The sequence below is a fragment of the Gambusia affinis genome, linkage group LG16 (genome assembly GCF_019740435.1).
Source record: "Gambusia affinis linkage group LG16, SWU_Gaff_1.0, whole genome shotgun sequence".
Lineage (NCBI taxonomy): Eukaryota > Metazoa > Chordata > Actinopteri > Cyprinodontiformes > Poeciliidae > Gambusia > Gambusia affinis.
In genome coordinates this window covers 20490474-20503717 of record NC_057883.1, presented here as the reverse complement: position 1 = coordinate 20503717, position 13244 = coordinate 20490474, and the positions used below count along the sequence as shown (strand labels likewise).

The 13244-nt window shown below is 38.9% G+C and overlaps 2 protein-coding genes across 3 annotated transcripts in view; one reads left to right on the top strand and one right to left on the bottom strand.

The window, feature by feature from the left end:
* Positions 1-2358, top strand: part of itpk1b (inositol-tetrakisphosphate 1-kinase b) — a 41440-nt gene extending 39082 nt beyond the window's left edge. For both annotated transcript variants that reach the window (XM_044142612.1, XM_044142613.1), the window contains one exon: positions 220-2358. In XM_044142612.1, the coding sequence (XP_043998547.1) occupies positions 220-488 (269 nt within the window). In that variant the 3' untranslated portion in view covers positions 489-2358. The remainder of the gene's footprint in view (positions 1-219) is intronic.
* Positions 2359-4165: 1807 nt separating this feature from the next.
* Positions 4166-12843, bottom strand: plk4 (polo-like kinase 4 (Drosophila)). The gene is made up of 15 exons (XM_044143699.1): positions 12835-12843; positions 12532-12627; positions 12165-12260; positions 11299-11413; positions 9588-10518; positions 9418-9506; positions 8456-8712; positions 7883-7987; positions 7700-7802; positions 6765-6914; positions 6460-6688; positions 5788-5890; positions 5577-5714; positions 5389-5495; positions 4166-4524 (listed from the first exon to the last, which is right to left on the bottom strand). The coding sequence occupies exons 1-15, from the start codon at positions 12841-12843 to the stop codon at positions 4413-4415; spliced, it is 2640 nt and encodes an 879-aa protein (XP_043999634.1). The 3' UTR covers positions 4166-4412.
* Positions 12844-13244: the final 401 nt, after the last annotated feature.

Sequence of the window (13244 nt, the reverse complement as noted above, 5' to 3'; positions counted from 1 at the left end):
TCAAACAAGTAATTGTTTGTTTGCATCTTTAATATATTTTAATATGGTATAAAATAGATTAAACGAAACACCTGCAGAATGTGCTAGTTGTCTTATCCGATTAATCATCAGAACTATCAGTTAATCATCAGTTTAATTGATTAATCGTTTTTTGTTTTTGCTGTTTTTTGGTAAAATGAGCACCGTCTCGTCGTCTCCTGAGCGTTTCTCTGCTTCCAGGTTATGAAGGCGTTCCGGAGTTCTTCAACGACCTGCTGAGCCACATCAGCGGCGTCCTGCAGAGCCACAACCCGGACATCGTTCCCAGCGGAGATCAGCCCAAAGGCCTGGCTGTGAGCGGCGCCGGCGCCGGCCCCCAGGCGCCGTGCTGCTGCTGCAGCAGCGTGCGCGGGAAGGAGCTGCAGAGACTGGGCTGCAACTCGGCCGTGTCGCCCAACTTCCAGCAGCACTGCGTCTCCACGATAGCTACGAAGGCCTCCTCCCAGTGACTGAGCCCGGCCTGGCCCGGCCCGCTTGATACCTGAGCAAATCACAGTGGTGACAGTAATAATAATAATAATAATAATAATGAAGATGAATAATAATCAGAGTAATTACGATGTTAATAATGTATCTAATCAAAAATAGGCCTTTTCCTCTGTGGTTACTGAAACTGTTGGTGATTGGGTGTAAGCTTCTTTCCTCTCTGCCTTTTTGTACATTTGGTTCTGTCCGATGAGACTGTATCAGTACTGTAATGTGAACCTTTGGGAACCGAACGGCTGAGTTCAGTTTCACTGTAAAGAAAGAGTCCAGGCGAGGTAGCTAACGGCGGCTAACGGCCCGATCCCGCCAAACGCTTAGACTGAAGCACATCCGCAATGCGACGGGTCGCGGTCCTGCGGGCCGCTGTCGGGTCAGAAGAAGGGAGTTCTTATCGAAGTGCCATGAAGTTAGTTTGAGAGAGAAGAGTTGGACATCCGTGATCACGTGACCAAGTTTGGTGGCGTTTCTGCAGCTGTTTGGCTCCAGATGTTGATTCTCTGCGACCACATTCCCCGTTCTCCATGTCTGCAAAGAAATTCCAGGATGGTTTCCGATATTCCAGTGGATCGTCTCCTTAAACGAGCATGTCACTTTAAAACAATAAACTAAAAGATTCGAGATTTTCAAAGTGTGAGACGCCTGAGCACCTCAGAAAAAATATCCACAAACATTTAGCCAACTTCACCAAGCCTATGCTAGAGACAAATGGGTAAATATTTAGTCCTAAATCAGTTTGGTTTCTGGTGATTATTTACTGTTTGGATGTTAAGATGCTCCACTATGGGGCAATAATCGGCTTATGTATTATTCATTTATTTATAAATGTCAGTTTCAAACTAAATATTAAGTTAGGTGCTAAATATTTAGCTTCAATTAAATGTCTACTTAATATTTACCTTAAAGCAAATATTTATTTTGCAAATTAGATATTTAGCGTCAATCTAGATATTTAGCTAGGAAGCTGAATATTTAACTTCAAACTAAATATTTAGGTTGAAACTAAACATTTAGTTTGCAAGCTAAATATTGAGTTTGAAACAAAATGTTTTGTTAGCGAATCATATTTAGTGTGAACCAAAATATTTGATTCAAACTAATTATTTAGATTGAACCAAATCTGGATATTTAGTTAAATCTAAACTAAATATTTAGTTTGAAGCAAAATATTTAGTTAGCAATCTGAATACTTGATGTAAAGCTGCAATTAAATTTGAAACTAAATGTTTAACATTTAGCTTAAAACAAATATTTAGGTATTTGCCTTCAAACTAAATATTTATATGAAAAGCTTAATATTTAGCTTTTCATATAAAGGTAAATATGTGAAACAAAATGTTTTGTTAGGGAATCTAAATATTTAGTTGGCAAGCTAAATATTTAACTTAATTTGAAGCTAGATATTTAGCTTCAGTCTAAATATTTTGAATGAAGCTAAATATTTAGCACAGCCAAAAGTATTTTGGTATTTTAGCAGGTAAACCACCTCCAGTCAGAAACAGCATCGATGAAATGGAGCAGTTTTCTATTTGCTCTCACACTTTGAAAATTTTTGGTCTGGATGATTTAAGGAAGAATCTGTTTTCCTGTCGCTCATCCTCTCCTGCAGAACTCCTGTCCGTCGCTTCGCTGAGCTCGGTTCTGACCCGGTTCCTCTTCCAGCTGCTGTATCCGTATGAAGGGAGGAGGTCCAGCTCTTGTTCCCAGTGTTCACTGTGATTTTTTTTTTTTTACTCTGGTTTGTTTATACTTTTGTCTTGACATCTAATGAGAGTAACTTTATTTTATTGAGATTTTATGGGAAAATGTTTTATATAAATAAACTGAGAGCAGTGACGTTTTTGAGCATATTTTACAGTAAAATGGCTCGCATGTTGATGATCAAATCAAACCAGAACCGCGGTTCAGTCTGCACTCCTCTGAGCCTGAATCCTGGAGATCATTCCTCCCATTTTCTTTTCCACTTAATTGTCCCTGCAGCTTCCTCATCAGGAATTCTCTGGGCCAAAACCTTTAAATCTATACTGGTGATCCGAACTACAGCGTTGTCAGGAGAATCTTAACGCTTTCCTGCACTTCCTGTTCATGATGAAAATAATCTGCAGCCCAGACTGTTTCCTGCTCCCAGCTTCACCTCAATGTTTACTTCTTGGGTGTCTTGTATAATGTTTATATGCGCCGAGGCTTAATTCCACATAGTATGTTTTGTAAGAGTTCTGTAATTAAGATCCACAATTTTGACCTTTTTTTAATTAAAGGGCCAGTTCAACAGGCAAAAATAAACACGTGGAACCTCTGTTGTCTTAATATGGTGACCTGATTTTGTTCAAACATTCAGGTTTAGTTACAAGTGAAATCAGAAGTTATTTTTTTCTAACTGAAGTTAAATAAGACAAAATGTCTCTTGTTTTAGAATAACAACTCAGTTTGGTACACAAAGCCCTTGTAGAAAGAAGATTTCTACCAGAATTTTCCTTTTTGATTACCGTAATCTAAATTTTTTCTGAAAAACAAAAGTGGACATTTTTGATGGTTTCTAAATAAATAAAATAATTTCTGAGGTTACCGTATTTTTCGAACTATAAGCCGCTGCTTTATTCCCACATTTTGAACCATGCCTTTATGGCCCGGTGCGGCTTTCCTGTGGATTTTTCTTCAACCACCAGGGGGCTCTTTAGCAGGAAGTGAATCATTGGAAGTCAAAATTGGAAATCAAAGAAGAAAGCTGATTTTTTTTCATTTAGAACAGGAACATGCTAGAAGCAGGCACGATGGGGAAATGTTTTCAAACTCATCAGGAAAATAACACGAAGAAGTTCATATGATGCAGCTTTTCAGTTGAAGGCTATCGATCTGGTGGTACCACACGTAAACTCGGCGTGAACGAATCCATGGTTCGGCATTGGAGACACAGTTGCGTCCTTGTGAACAACTGAGAGCGGTGGAGATTTTAAGAACTTTGCAACCACAAAGTTCTTTAAAAAAGAACTTTGTGGTTCTTTAAAAAAGAAAGCACAAAGTTCTTTAAAAAAGAACTTTGTAGGGTCCGCTCTATAGTCCGGAAAATACAGCAATCTCAAAATTTCACAGCTTTGTTCTTTTAAAATTCTGAAATTTCCAGAATAATGAAAATTCTAGAAAAGTTAAGTCAATCCCAAAAAATATTTTGAAAATTTTAACGTTTTTGAATGCAGAAATTTCTTACTTTTTCTTAGAAAATTTCTGACATAAAATTTATGGTCAGTCTAAAAAAATATTTATTTTTCCCCTAGCCATGTGTTGACTCTGAGCTCAGAAATGTCCCTGAACGTTTTAGAAAATTTAGACAATTTCAAAATTTGAGTGTTTTATAGCAAATTTTTTACTCAACTTCAGACAAAAAAAAGTCAAGTGAAAAATGACACAAACAAAATCACGTTTTTCTGTCTATACATTTTCAACTTTTCAAACTCAGAAATAAAAATTTCTTTCTAAAAAAAATTCTGAAATGTTCAAGTTTATACAGTGAGATAAATAAGTATCTGAAGTATCTTTTTATTCAATATATGTAAACTTCTGGTTTCAACTGTAGTTTCAATTTTACATTTAATAGAAAATATTTTAATTATAATAAATTGTGAAGAGAAAACCAATCAATCAGCTCTCTAGTTCTCCACCTCCAGATGTTTATTGCATCACCAAGTTCATGAGACAGAAAAACTTTCCAACACGGCTATTTTAGACACTATACAACATGTTATAAAAATAAAATCTTTTCATAATCAGTCTTCTGTACATGTAAAAAAAGGAAACAAAGAAAATAGCAAAGATACAGACAGAATATTTACAGCGGAGCGGCGACGATCTGGAGGTTGCTAATGCTAACGCGGGGGGGGGGTCTCTGCAGACAGCTAATGCGCATGCGCGTGACGAGGCGCCGGATTGGCCAGCAGGCCGAGGATGGTGGAGAGGCAGTGCAGCTTCTCTTTGACGTGGTCAGGCAGCTTCTCGTTCTCCTTGTACCTGCAGAGGAGATGCGCTTTAAAACCTGGGTTGTTTATTGTAAGAATGCAAACAATTGGTGGTCAATTAATGTTTTATTGGATAAAAAAGAATTCCAATCGATTAACTAATGTCGTCCGCTTGGACCTTTTTTACTGTTGTAGTTTCCAGCAGAGGGCGCCGCTGGTCATCCTTAAGTGGAGCCAGAAATAAAAAGATGGCGGAACGGGACGAAGTAATGGTACAAACAAGAGTCCGACATGGGACACAAAATGCGCTTTATACGGCTCTGATTTGAAATATAAACACTGGATAAACTCCTTAAGTGTCAAAAATACTTTGCTACAAGGTGACGATGTGGTGACGGAGTAAAATGGTAACATGATGCAGGGGGGAAAAGAACATGGCGCCGTTAAGAACGTTTGGTTTTAGGGTTGAGCTAATTCACTAAATGGAGTGAAGTTTTATCATTCCTTTAAGAGCAAAAACAAACAGGACATATGGCGGAACGTTTCTCTGTCCATGTGGAATTACTTTATTCTTTTCATCTTTCCCTTTTCAGCTACCTCTGAGGTAGCTGAAGGTAACAGGTACTGTTATATTTACTAAATATGTTTAAGTTTAATGTGATATAAAGAGAAATTTGTGATAATACAGTATTTAATACAGCTGATACAAAAATGTAAAAATTTAATTATGTTTTATTTTAAATTCAACATTATGAAAAAAGCCATTTATGTTGTGGTCTTGATGTAAGAGAAAACTCATGTTTAACTCAACCAGCTTTAGATTAACTCATTAATCAGTAACTTACATCAGAGAATGGAGGTGTTTCAGTCTAGGCAGATTCAGAGTTTAAAACATTTAAAATCAGTAATTTCCCACCTGGTGACTCTGCCCTCTGCAGACGTGTAAGTGATGCAGGAGACCCCGGCCTGTACCACCAGCTGGGAGCCGTCGTTGAACTGGACCCACACCTCTCCGCTAGTCAGCTTCAGAAACACAAACCCGATGCTTTAACAGCTGCAGCCATCAACAGATCAGAGACTATCCTGATCTTTTTTTATTTTTACCTGGGACGCCCATCCGACGTTGGGCACGAATATCGACTTCACCACCTTTCCTGCGCTCTGAACCGAGTCCTGTCGGACCGGGGAGCATTTCTTACTCAAGCTGGCTGAGGTGAAATCCGACCCGTCGTAGGAAATCATCTGAAAATAAATACGATCGTTACAGATTGGATCTGGATTCATTGTGGCTTTATGCTGAGCCGGCGACTCTTACTGAAGGAGTGATCTGTGAAGGTTTAGGAGGCGTCGCCAAATCAGGAGGAACCGGCCGTGACGGCGCCGACCCGGAGGATAAAGACTCTGAGCTGGCCGGCCTCCTACGAAGTTTAACACACAGAATGACTCCTCAGTAGAAGAAGAGCAAGTAGGAAGAAAACAAGATCAAAACCAAACAAACAAAAACAAAATAAGTAGTAGAATGGAACAAGAAAGAAATTAGAAGACGAAGAAAGAAAAGAATAAAAACAAAAACAAGGGCATCAAGAAGCAAAAAAAAGGAAAAAAAGAATGAACACAATAGAAGAAAGAGAAAAAAAACAACTAGAAGAGCAAAAACAAGAAAAAATAAAACAGGACTAAACAAGAAAAACAGGAAGAAGAAAAAGGAAAAGCAAAGACAAACAAAAACAGAAAGCAAGAAAAAGAAGCAAGAATAAACAAAAAGAAAAAAGTAGGAAGGAAAAACAACAAAAAGAAAATTACTAGAAGAAAAATGGATGAGAACACAAACGGCAACAAGAAAAAACAAAGAACAAGAACAAAAAGGAAAAACAACAAAAATGAGAAGGAAAGAAAAAAAGAACAAGAAGGAGAATGGGACCAAGAAAAACAACAAGAAGAAAACGAAGAAGAATCCCTCCATGTATAAATAAAAGCTTCTCTCTACCTGCCAATCGTTATGGGGAAGAACGGGACTTTCTTGGCGCTCCGCTGCTCCTCCGCCGTGATGGCGGCCTCTAGTGACAGACACATGCTATGGCCTTCGTCGGACAGCTCCACATAGAGCCGGCTCTCTGGGCTCAGGCCGCTCAGACCCACTTCTCCCTTCACCGTGTACGACTTCCCGCTCTTCTCCACCACTCGCACCAGCTCCGACGTCTTGTGGGTCTTTGCTCCTAAAAGACGGAGTCAGAGTCAGTTCAGCCTCTTCTGCAGCGACGGCCCAACATCTGCCCAACATCTGGGACTCACCGTCGTAAAAACAGACTTCCAGGTCGGCGTCCGGGGAGTTTTCCATCAGCATCACTTTGGCAAACTTGGTGTACAGAGTCACTTTAGGAGTTTTGGATTTTACAAGCTGCACAAACTTGGAGGCGTATTGGTACTTCTTCCAGTATTTTTCTGTGAAATAGAAGTTCATGAAGGCATCAGTTCAAACTGTATTTAGCATTAAAATTCAAAAACGTTTCAAGCACTTTCAAGGTAGGCTTTCAAACTTTCCCAGCACCAAACTTTGTAGATAAGACGATACAAATTTACAACTATACCTGGCATAGTTTATTACCGTTATTAATAATGTATTGTGGTAATATTTTACATTCTACAGTATGGACGAGGTAAATTGAAATCTAAGAAAATGTAACATTTTGAAATATCTCCTTCACACACCCTGAACACCTAAATGGTCTGAAAAGAAAAACAAAATTTAACAAAAAAAATCCCAGAATTTCAATAACATTATAGTATAGTATATTAGATAACATTTACTTCAGTTACACAGATCAATAAGTTACTGAGTCATTAGTGATATATACTCATTGAGATTATGTGACGGTAAATTAACTTCCTGCTCAAATTAAATGTTTAAACAAAATAAACAAAAAAATAATGTCATTTAGCAAATAGAAATCATTTTGGTAATTCTAACCAAGAAAAATTTTGTCCAATTTACCTTCAGACAGTGACAAAAAACATTTTTTAAGTATTTTTATTAAGTTTATGGAAATATCTGTTTTCAACTTCAGATGTTTTCCAAATTTAAGCTATAAATCAAGCATCAGATTGCACTTTATTACAAAACCAAAGTTTCAATCAAGACCTTTGCAACTACAGTATTTAAAACTCGCGTATAAACCCAGTAGTTTATTGTATTTATTTCCTGATATTAATAAAGTCTGTTTGTTTACCTGGAAGGTCGTCGTAGCTACAGATGAGAATGTCCTCTGGGGGCGCTGGCGGCCGGTCCAGCACAGGTAACCCCTTCCCGCCATTGGGCTGGTATATTGTCACCTACGGCAACAGCAACACCACCACAGTTACAACATGCTAAACAACATGCAAACAGCAAAGCGTGCGTCGTGTGAGCGCACCATGGAGCCATCGCAGGAAATCTGCAGGACCTCTTTGACCCTTTCCTGGCCGTTTTGAGATTTTAAAAGCTCCATGCAGACTTCACCTGTTTCCAGGATGCTGACCTGCAAGAATAAAACCAGACATCACCATAAAGGTGGCCGACAGGGACTTTATTATCATCACAATAGTACTGCAATTAAATCAGAGATTACAATATTGTTAGGTAATAAATATTTCATCACAGCATTCATACAGCCACAAACATAAATATTGTGAAAAACATTCTCATCTCAAATATGCTTCTTGAGGAGCCACTTACTTAAAAAAAAGTTATTTGTATCACTTAACTGCAAAAAGTAACTGCATTTAATCATTTTTAAATTTACTGATGCTCTGATGGAACAAAAAGTGGACAAAAAAACAAAAAACCTTTCTGATCTGTTTTTTTTCATTATTAAACATCAAATTAAAATTTATCGTAACAATAAATCAAAATTCTTATCATGATAAAAAAAAAATTCACATTAAACGGTATGATAAATGCCCACCGCTGGTCAGAGAGAGTGTGAAAAAGAAGAATCTCAACCTACAACTGCGTTTTTGGTTTTCTGCCTGATGGGCTTCAGTCTGCGGGCACACAGCGGAGACACCACGTCTCTCAGAGTTTTCCTCTTCTGCTCCCTGCTGTGAGGAGGCTGGAAGTCTGTTCCCGCTGTGATGTCCCGGGACGATTCGGGATACGGCTGCGGACCTCGGCCCGCGGGCTCAGACCAGGAGCTGTGCACCCCGGGGGGTCCTCTGCTGTGGAAGCTGCTGCCGCTGCCGTCTGTGGGCCTCGGGCCGGACCCTGAGCCAGAGGACACAACGACACTTTGACCTCACACTCTGAGGCGTCTGATGAACAGTTTTATCGTTTCTAAAGAAAAACCCTTAAAATTTCTCTGAGGGAATTTATTAGTCCTGATTTAACAAACACACACCCTAGATATCTCAGTTATCGATTTATGAATTAATCTAAAGTTGATTAGTCTCTCTTCAATGAAGACAGTCGATCATCTGTTCAAAATGCTAAATTTTTCATCATATACCGAATTAAAAAACCCCATAAATTTTAACATGATTAGCTTTATGAAACACCAACTGAATAAACAGAAATTTGTGGTTTTCTCACATTACTAAATTTCAACCTATATATAAAACTAGACAGAAACATCTTAAGTTGCTGAATAGAAAAACAAAAGATGAAAGGAATAAAATATGTGAAGAGATTTATTCATACACACAACTAATGTTTGTGGTTGCTCTTGATGACAATCAACCGTACTTGTTGGCGACGTGTTTTTTTCTCCTTCCTGTTACAATTTCTTTTTCCTTCCATAATAAGGAAGAAAATCAGTAATTTTAGGTTGAGAAGTTGATGCTTAAGAATGACCAGCAGGCGCCCTCTGCTGGATGGCGGCCAAACTACAACACTTAAAAGAAGCGTAACTATTTTTAACCTAATAAACCAATAATCCTGAACACACCCACAGATCAAAAATCAAAGCTCTACCTTCACTGTTGAGCCAGTTAGAAACTCCATCCAGGTCCGGATACTGGGAGGTTGGTGGGTAAACCATCTGAGCTGGCAGATATCCTGAGCTGAAACACAAAGTGAAACACTTCAATAAAACTCGATCTGAGACCCGAAGAGGAGAGCCGACCAACAGGCAGAGGTCTTACTGTGCCGGCTGTTTGACGGGAGGAGAGGGAAGCCTCCCATGGTCTGAAAACGGATGAGGAGTGGAGGATGAGGGGAAGAGGGGCCGTCCCACCGCCGTCAGCATCTCCTCTGAATGGCATCTGCCCAGCTCATGGTGCGAGGAGGTCAGCCCTGGTTCTGCAGAACCACAGCGGTCCGATGAGTGAGCCCTCCGGAGGAACCTGGAATACGGCTGTCCAGTCTCTCCGATGTGAGCAGCCCGTCCTCGGGACCCGTCCCCGTCGTCAAAGCTGCTCGGCTGCCGCGGAGGAACGTACGTCATCCGGTTCGGCAGCGTCGGACCAATCGCGTGCTTGGTTCGCTGCTGGAGGCGGGTGCCGCTGCTGGCGGAAACAGAAGACGTGCACGCCGTCGAGATGGTGGCGATTCCGCTGTCTATGGAGCTGTCGTCACCCAGCCTCAGCTCTTTGGTCCTGAGCAGCAGGTTCTGGGTCATGAACGGGTGATCCAGTACAGCGGAGAGACTGGGCCGCAGCGCCGGGTCCCTCTGGAGCAGCTTGTGGATCAGGTCCTGAGCCTCTAACGAAACGTGGCTCGGCATCTCGTAGTCCCCGAGCACGACCTTGGACAGGGTGTGCTTGACCGTGTCGGTGTCAAACGGAGGGCGGCCCATCAGGAAGGCGTAGAACATGCAGCCCAGAGACCAGACGTCGGACTCCAGGCCGTGAGCGCTGTGGGTGGCCACCTCTGGCGAGATGTAGTTGGGAGTCCCACACATGGTGAAGTGCTTTTCATTGGGCAGCTTGAGCTGAGTGGCCAGGCCAAAGTCCGCTACTTTAATGTTCATGTTGCTGGTCAGCAGCAGATTGGACAGCGTCAGGTCGCGGTGCAAGATGCCGTGAGTATGTAAATACAGCATTCCCTTCACGATCTGATGCATGAAGTGTCTGGCTGCAGAAACAAACAAATAAATGTTTTAAAAATCTAACTGGAACACAGGCCTGTCAGATAACAAATATTCCCAGATGACAAATTGCTACAGCAATTATTGCAATAAACAATAATATTGTTGTTTTGAGACCATTTTCAATTAATAATGCAAGTTCTTTCAGAAAGCAATAAACTTTAATTTGGTAAAAAAACTCTAGATACTAGAACTGGAGAACATTTTAAATATCCGAAATAAAGCACAACAAACAAAAATGATAAATAAAACAAAGAAAAACCACACACAACAGAAACCATAAATAAAATGGATTAGGATATCTCTGAAAACAAAATTTCCCTTAAAAAAATCATAATCAGAATGGAAATTATCGAGAAATTAGATTTTTAATTGTTTATTGAGACAGGCTTTCTGGAACATACTATTTTTACAGTTTATATTTTAAATAAATAAACAGCAAAAACACAAAATCTTGCCAAGTATTTTTGGTCTAATTTATAGTGCAAATATCTTAGTTCACTTGAAATAAGGCAAAACTAACTTAAAAGTAACAACGAACTTGTTTTAAGTCAATAATTCATTAATATTGATGAAGGTTCTGGTAGTGAAATAACCTGAATAAAAATTAAACATTAAGGGATTATTGCCTTAAAACAATTTCCTATGTCTTTACAAAAAATGTAATTTAAGTTTAAAAGTACTAAGATTTCAAACTAAAAACTAGATAAAAAAATATTTTGTAATATTGAGTGTTTTTGCAGTGCAAGAGAAAACTTGCAGCTCACCTTCGTCTTCTGAAAAAGGAATCGTCCTCTCTTTCAAGTACCGACTCATCTCCCCGTTGTGGCACATCTCCAACACCAGATACACGTAGTTGCTGTCCTCAAAGTAGTTGTAGAGCTTTAGAAAAAAAAAAACAACATTTTGTTATTCGTTTATTAATCAAAATAAATAAATAAGCAGATCATCAATACATCGTATTGATGTTAAGCAGAAAGGCTGAGCTTTTTACATGTAGATGTTAGAAGTATTTTTTAGCTGCAGTTGCGTCTATTGCTACAAATAATCAAGCACACATTAATGAAATAATATTTTTTGGAATTTTAGACAATAAAATTGTAATTTTCTTATTTTGAAAAGGAACTAACTGCTAACTGTGCATCTTTTAACAGATTTCTAATGCTGTATAAAAAAGGCTTAAATGGTTAAATGTAAAATCTGCAGAATGTGGCAACTTTTTTTCCTACTTTTCATTGACAGAATAATCAATTACTAAAGTCTAAATCTAAGATTGCTGTGTAATCCCTACATCCAGTTTCTCTGGATAATCTCTTGTGTAGTTCAGGCTGGTCACTACCTAAAAAACTGTGAACTAAATATTTCTGAAGAAAAATGTTAGTTTTTTGAATGAGATATAAGAGACATGTCCAGAGTTACTGTACATAGAATATCATTAGCTACACACTGCTAGTCAGCTGGCTTCCCAGTGCTTTCCAGAATGTGGCTGTTAAAAAAAGTAATTATAATGTAAATATAGAAAGAGTGGATTTAATCAAATATCTGATTGTAATTTTCAATCACAAACCTCTACATGAAAATATGGTATGAATTATTTTATTAAACACTTATAAACTACACCTGCAAACATTACCTCAAGGATAGAAGGATGCTTCAGTCTGCAGTGAATCTCCACCTCATTTGTCACACGCTGGACCATCCCAGCTTTTTGCATCGCTTTCTTGTCGATCTGCAGATGGAAATATCACAGGTAATTATACCCCTTTGCAACGGACTAACAAGCACTGTGGGACTCAAACAGCAGTGTTTGAGTCCTGGAGCTAATAGCCAATCTGTTAGACAACAAGGTGTTACCAACCGAGAGCTTCTCTCTGGATAGTTAGGGGACCAGGAGAAGCCCTTGGGAGGTAACTAAAGTCTAATAACCCAACTGTTGTAGTTTACAGTTCAACTGTCTGTTGCTGGCAACAGCTTGTATTTCTAAGACCAAATTATCTTACCATTTTGATCGCCACCTCCAGTCCAGTCTTGACAGATTTTGCCCGGTAAACACATGCAAAAGACCCTTTGCCAAGGAGGGTGAGGACTTTAAAATCCTACAACAGGAAAGAAAAATACACAATAAATATAATATTTACAATATTTTCATTTCAGATGACTATTCAAAATTCTGCAGCAGGATCTTTAAATGCATGTACCTCAATATGAACCGCTTCAAGGCAAGAAATACTGTCCTCCTCATCACCAAAGAAACTTGAAGAGAAATAATCTATAATCTGATCAAACATCAATCTCCCCCTAACCTGCGACATGTTGAATGCTCAAAGGAACGGTCACTACAGCAGCTAAGGACACCAAATCCCACCACAACAAACCGCAACTGTCAAACACCTGACGCTGTCATCTGGCCAATCAAAACCTTTAATTATCCCGGCTTTCTCCCCGCTAACGAGGAGAGCAAGCTGCCGTTTCCAGGTAGCTTTCTGTTTACAAACGGATGGGGTCCCAGGAGAACCAGGAGAGAGCGCCTTGTAACCAACCAAATACAGATAAACATATACATATACACATACATATATATATATATATATATATATATATATATATATATATATATATATATATATATATATATATATATATATATATATCTATATATATATATATACCCATATATTTTATATATAATATAATGTAACATAATATCAATATA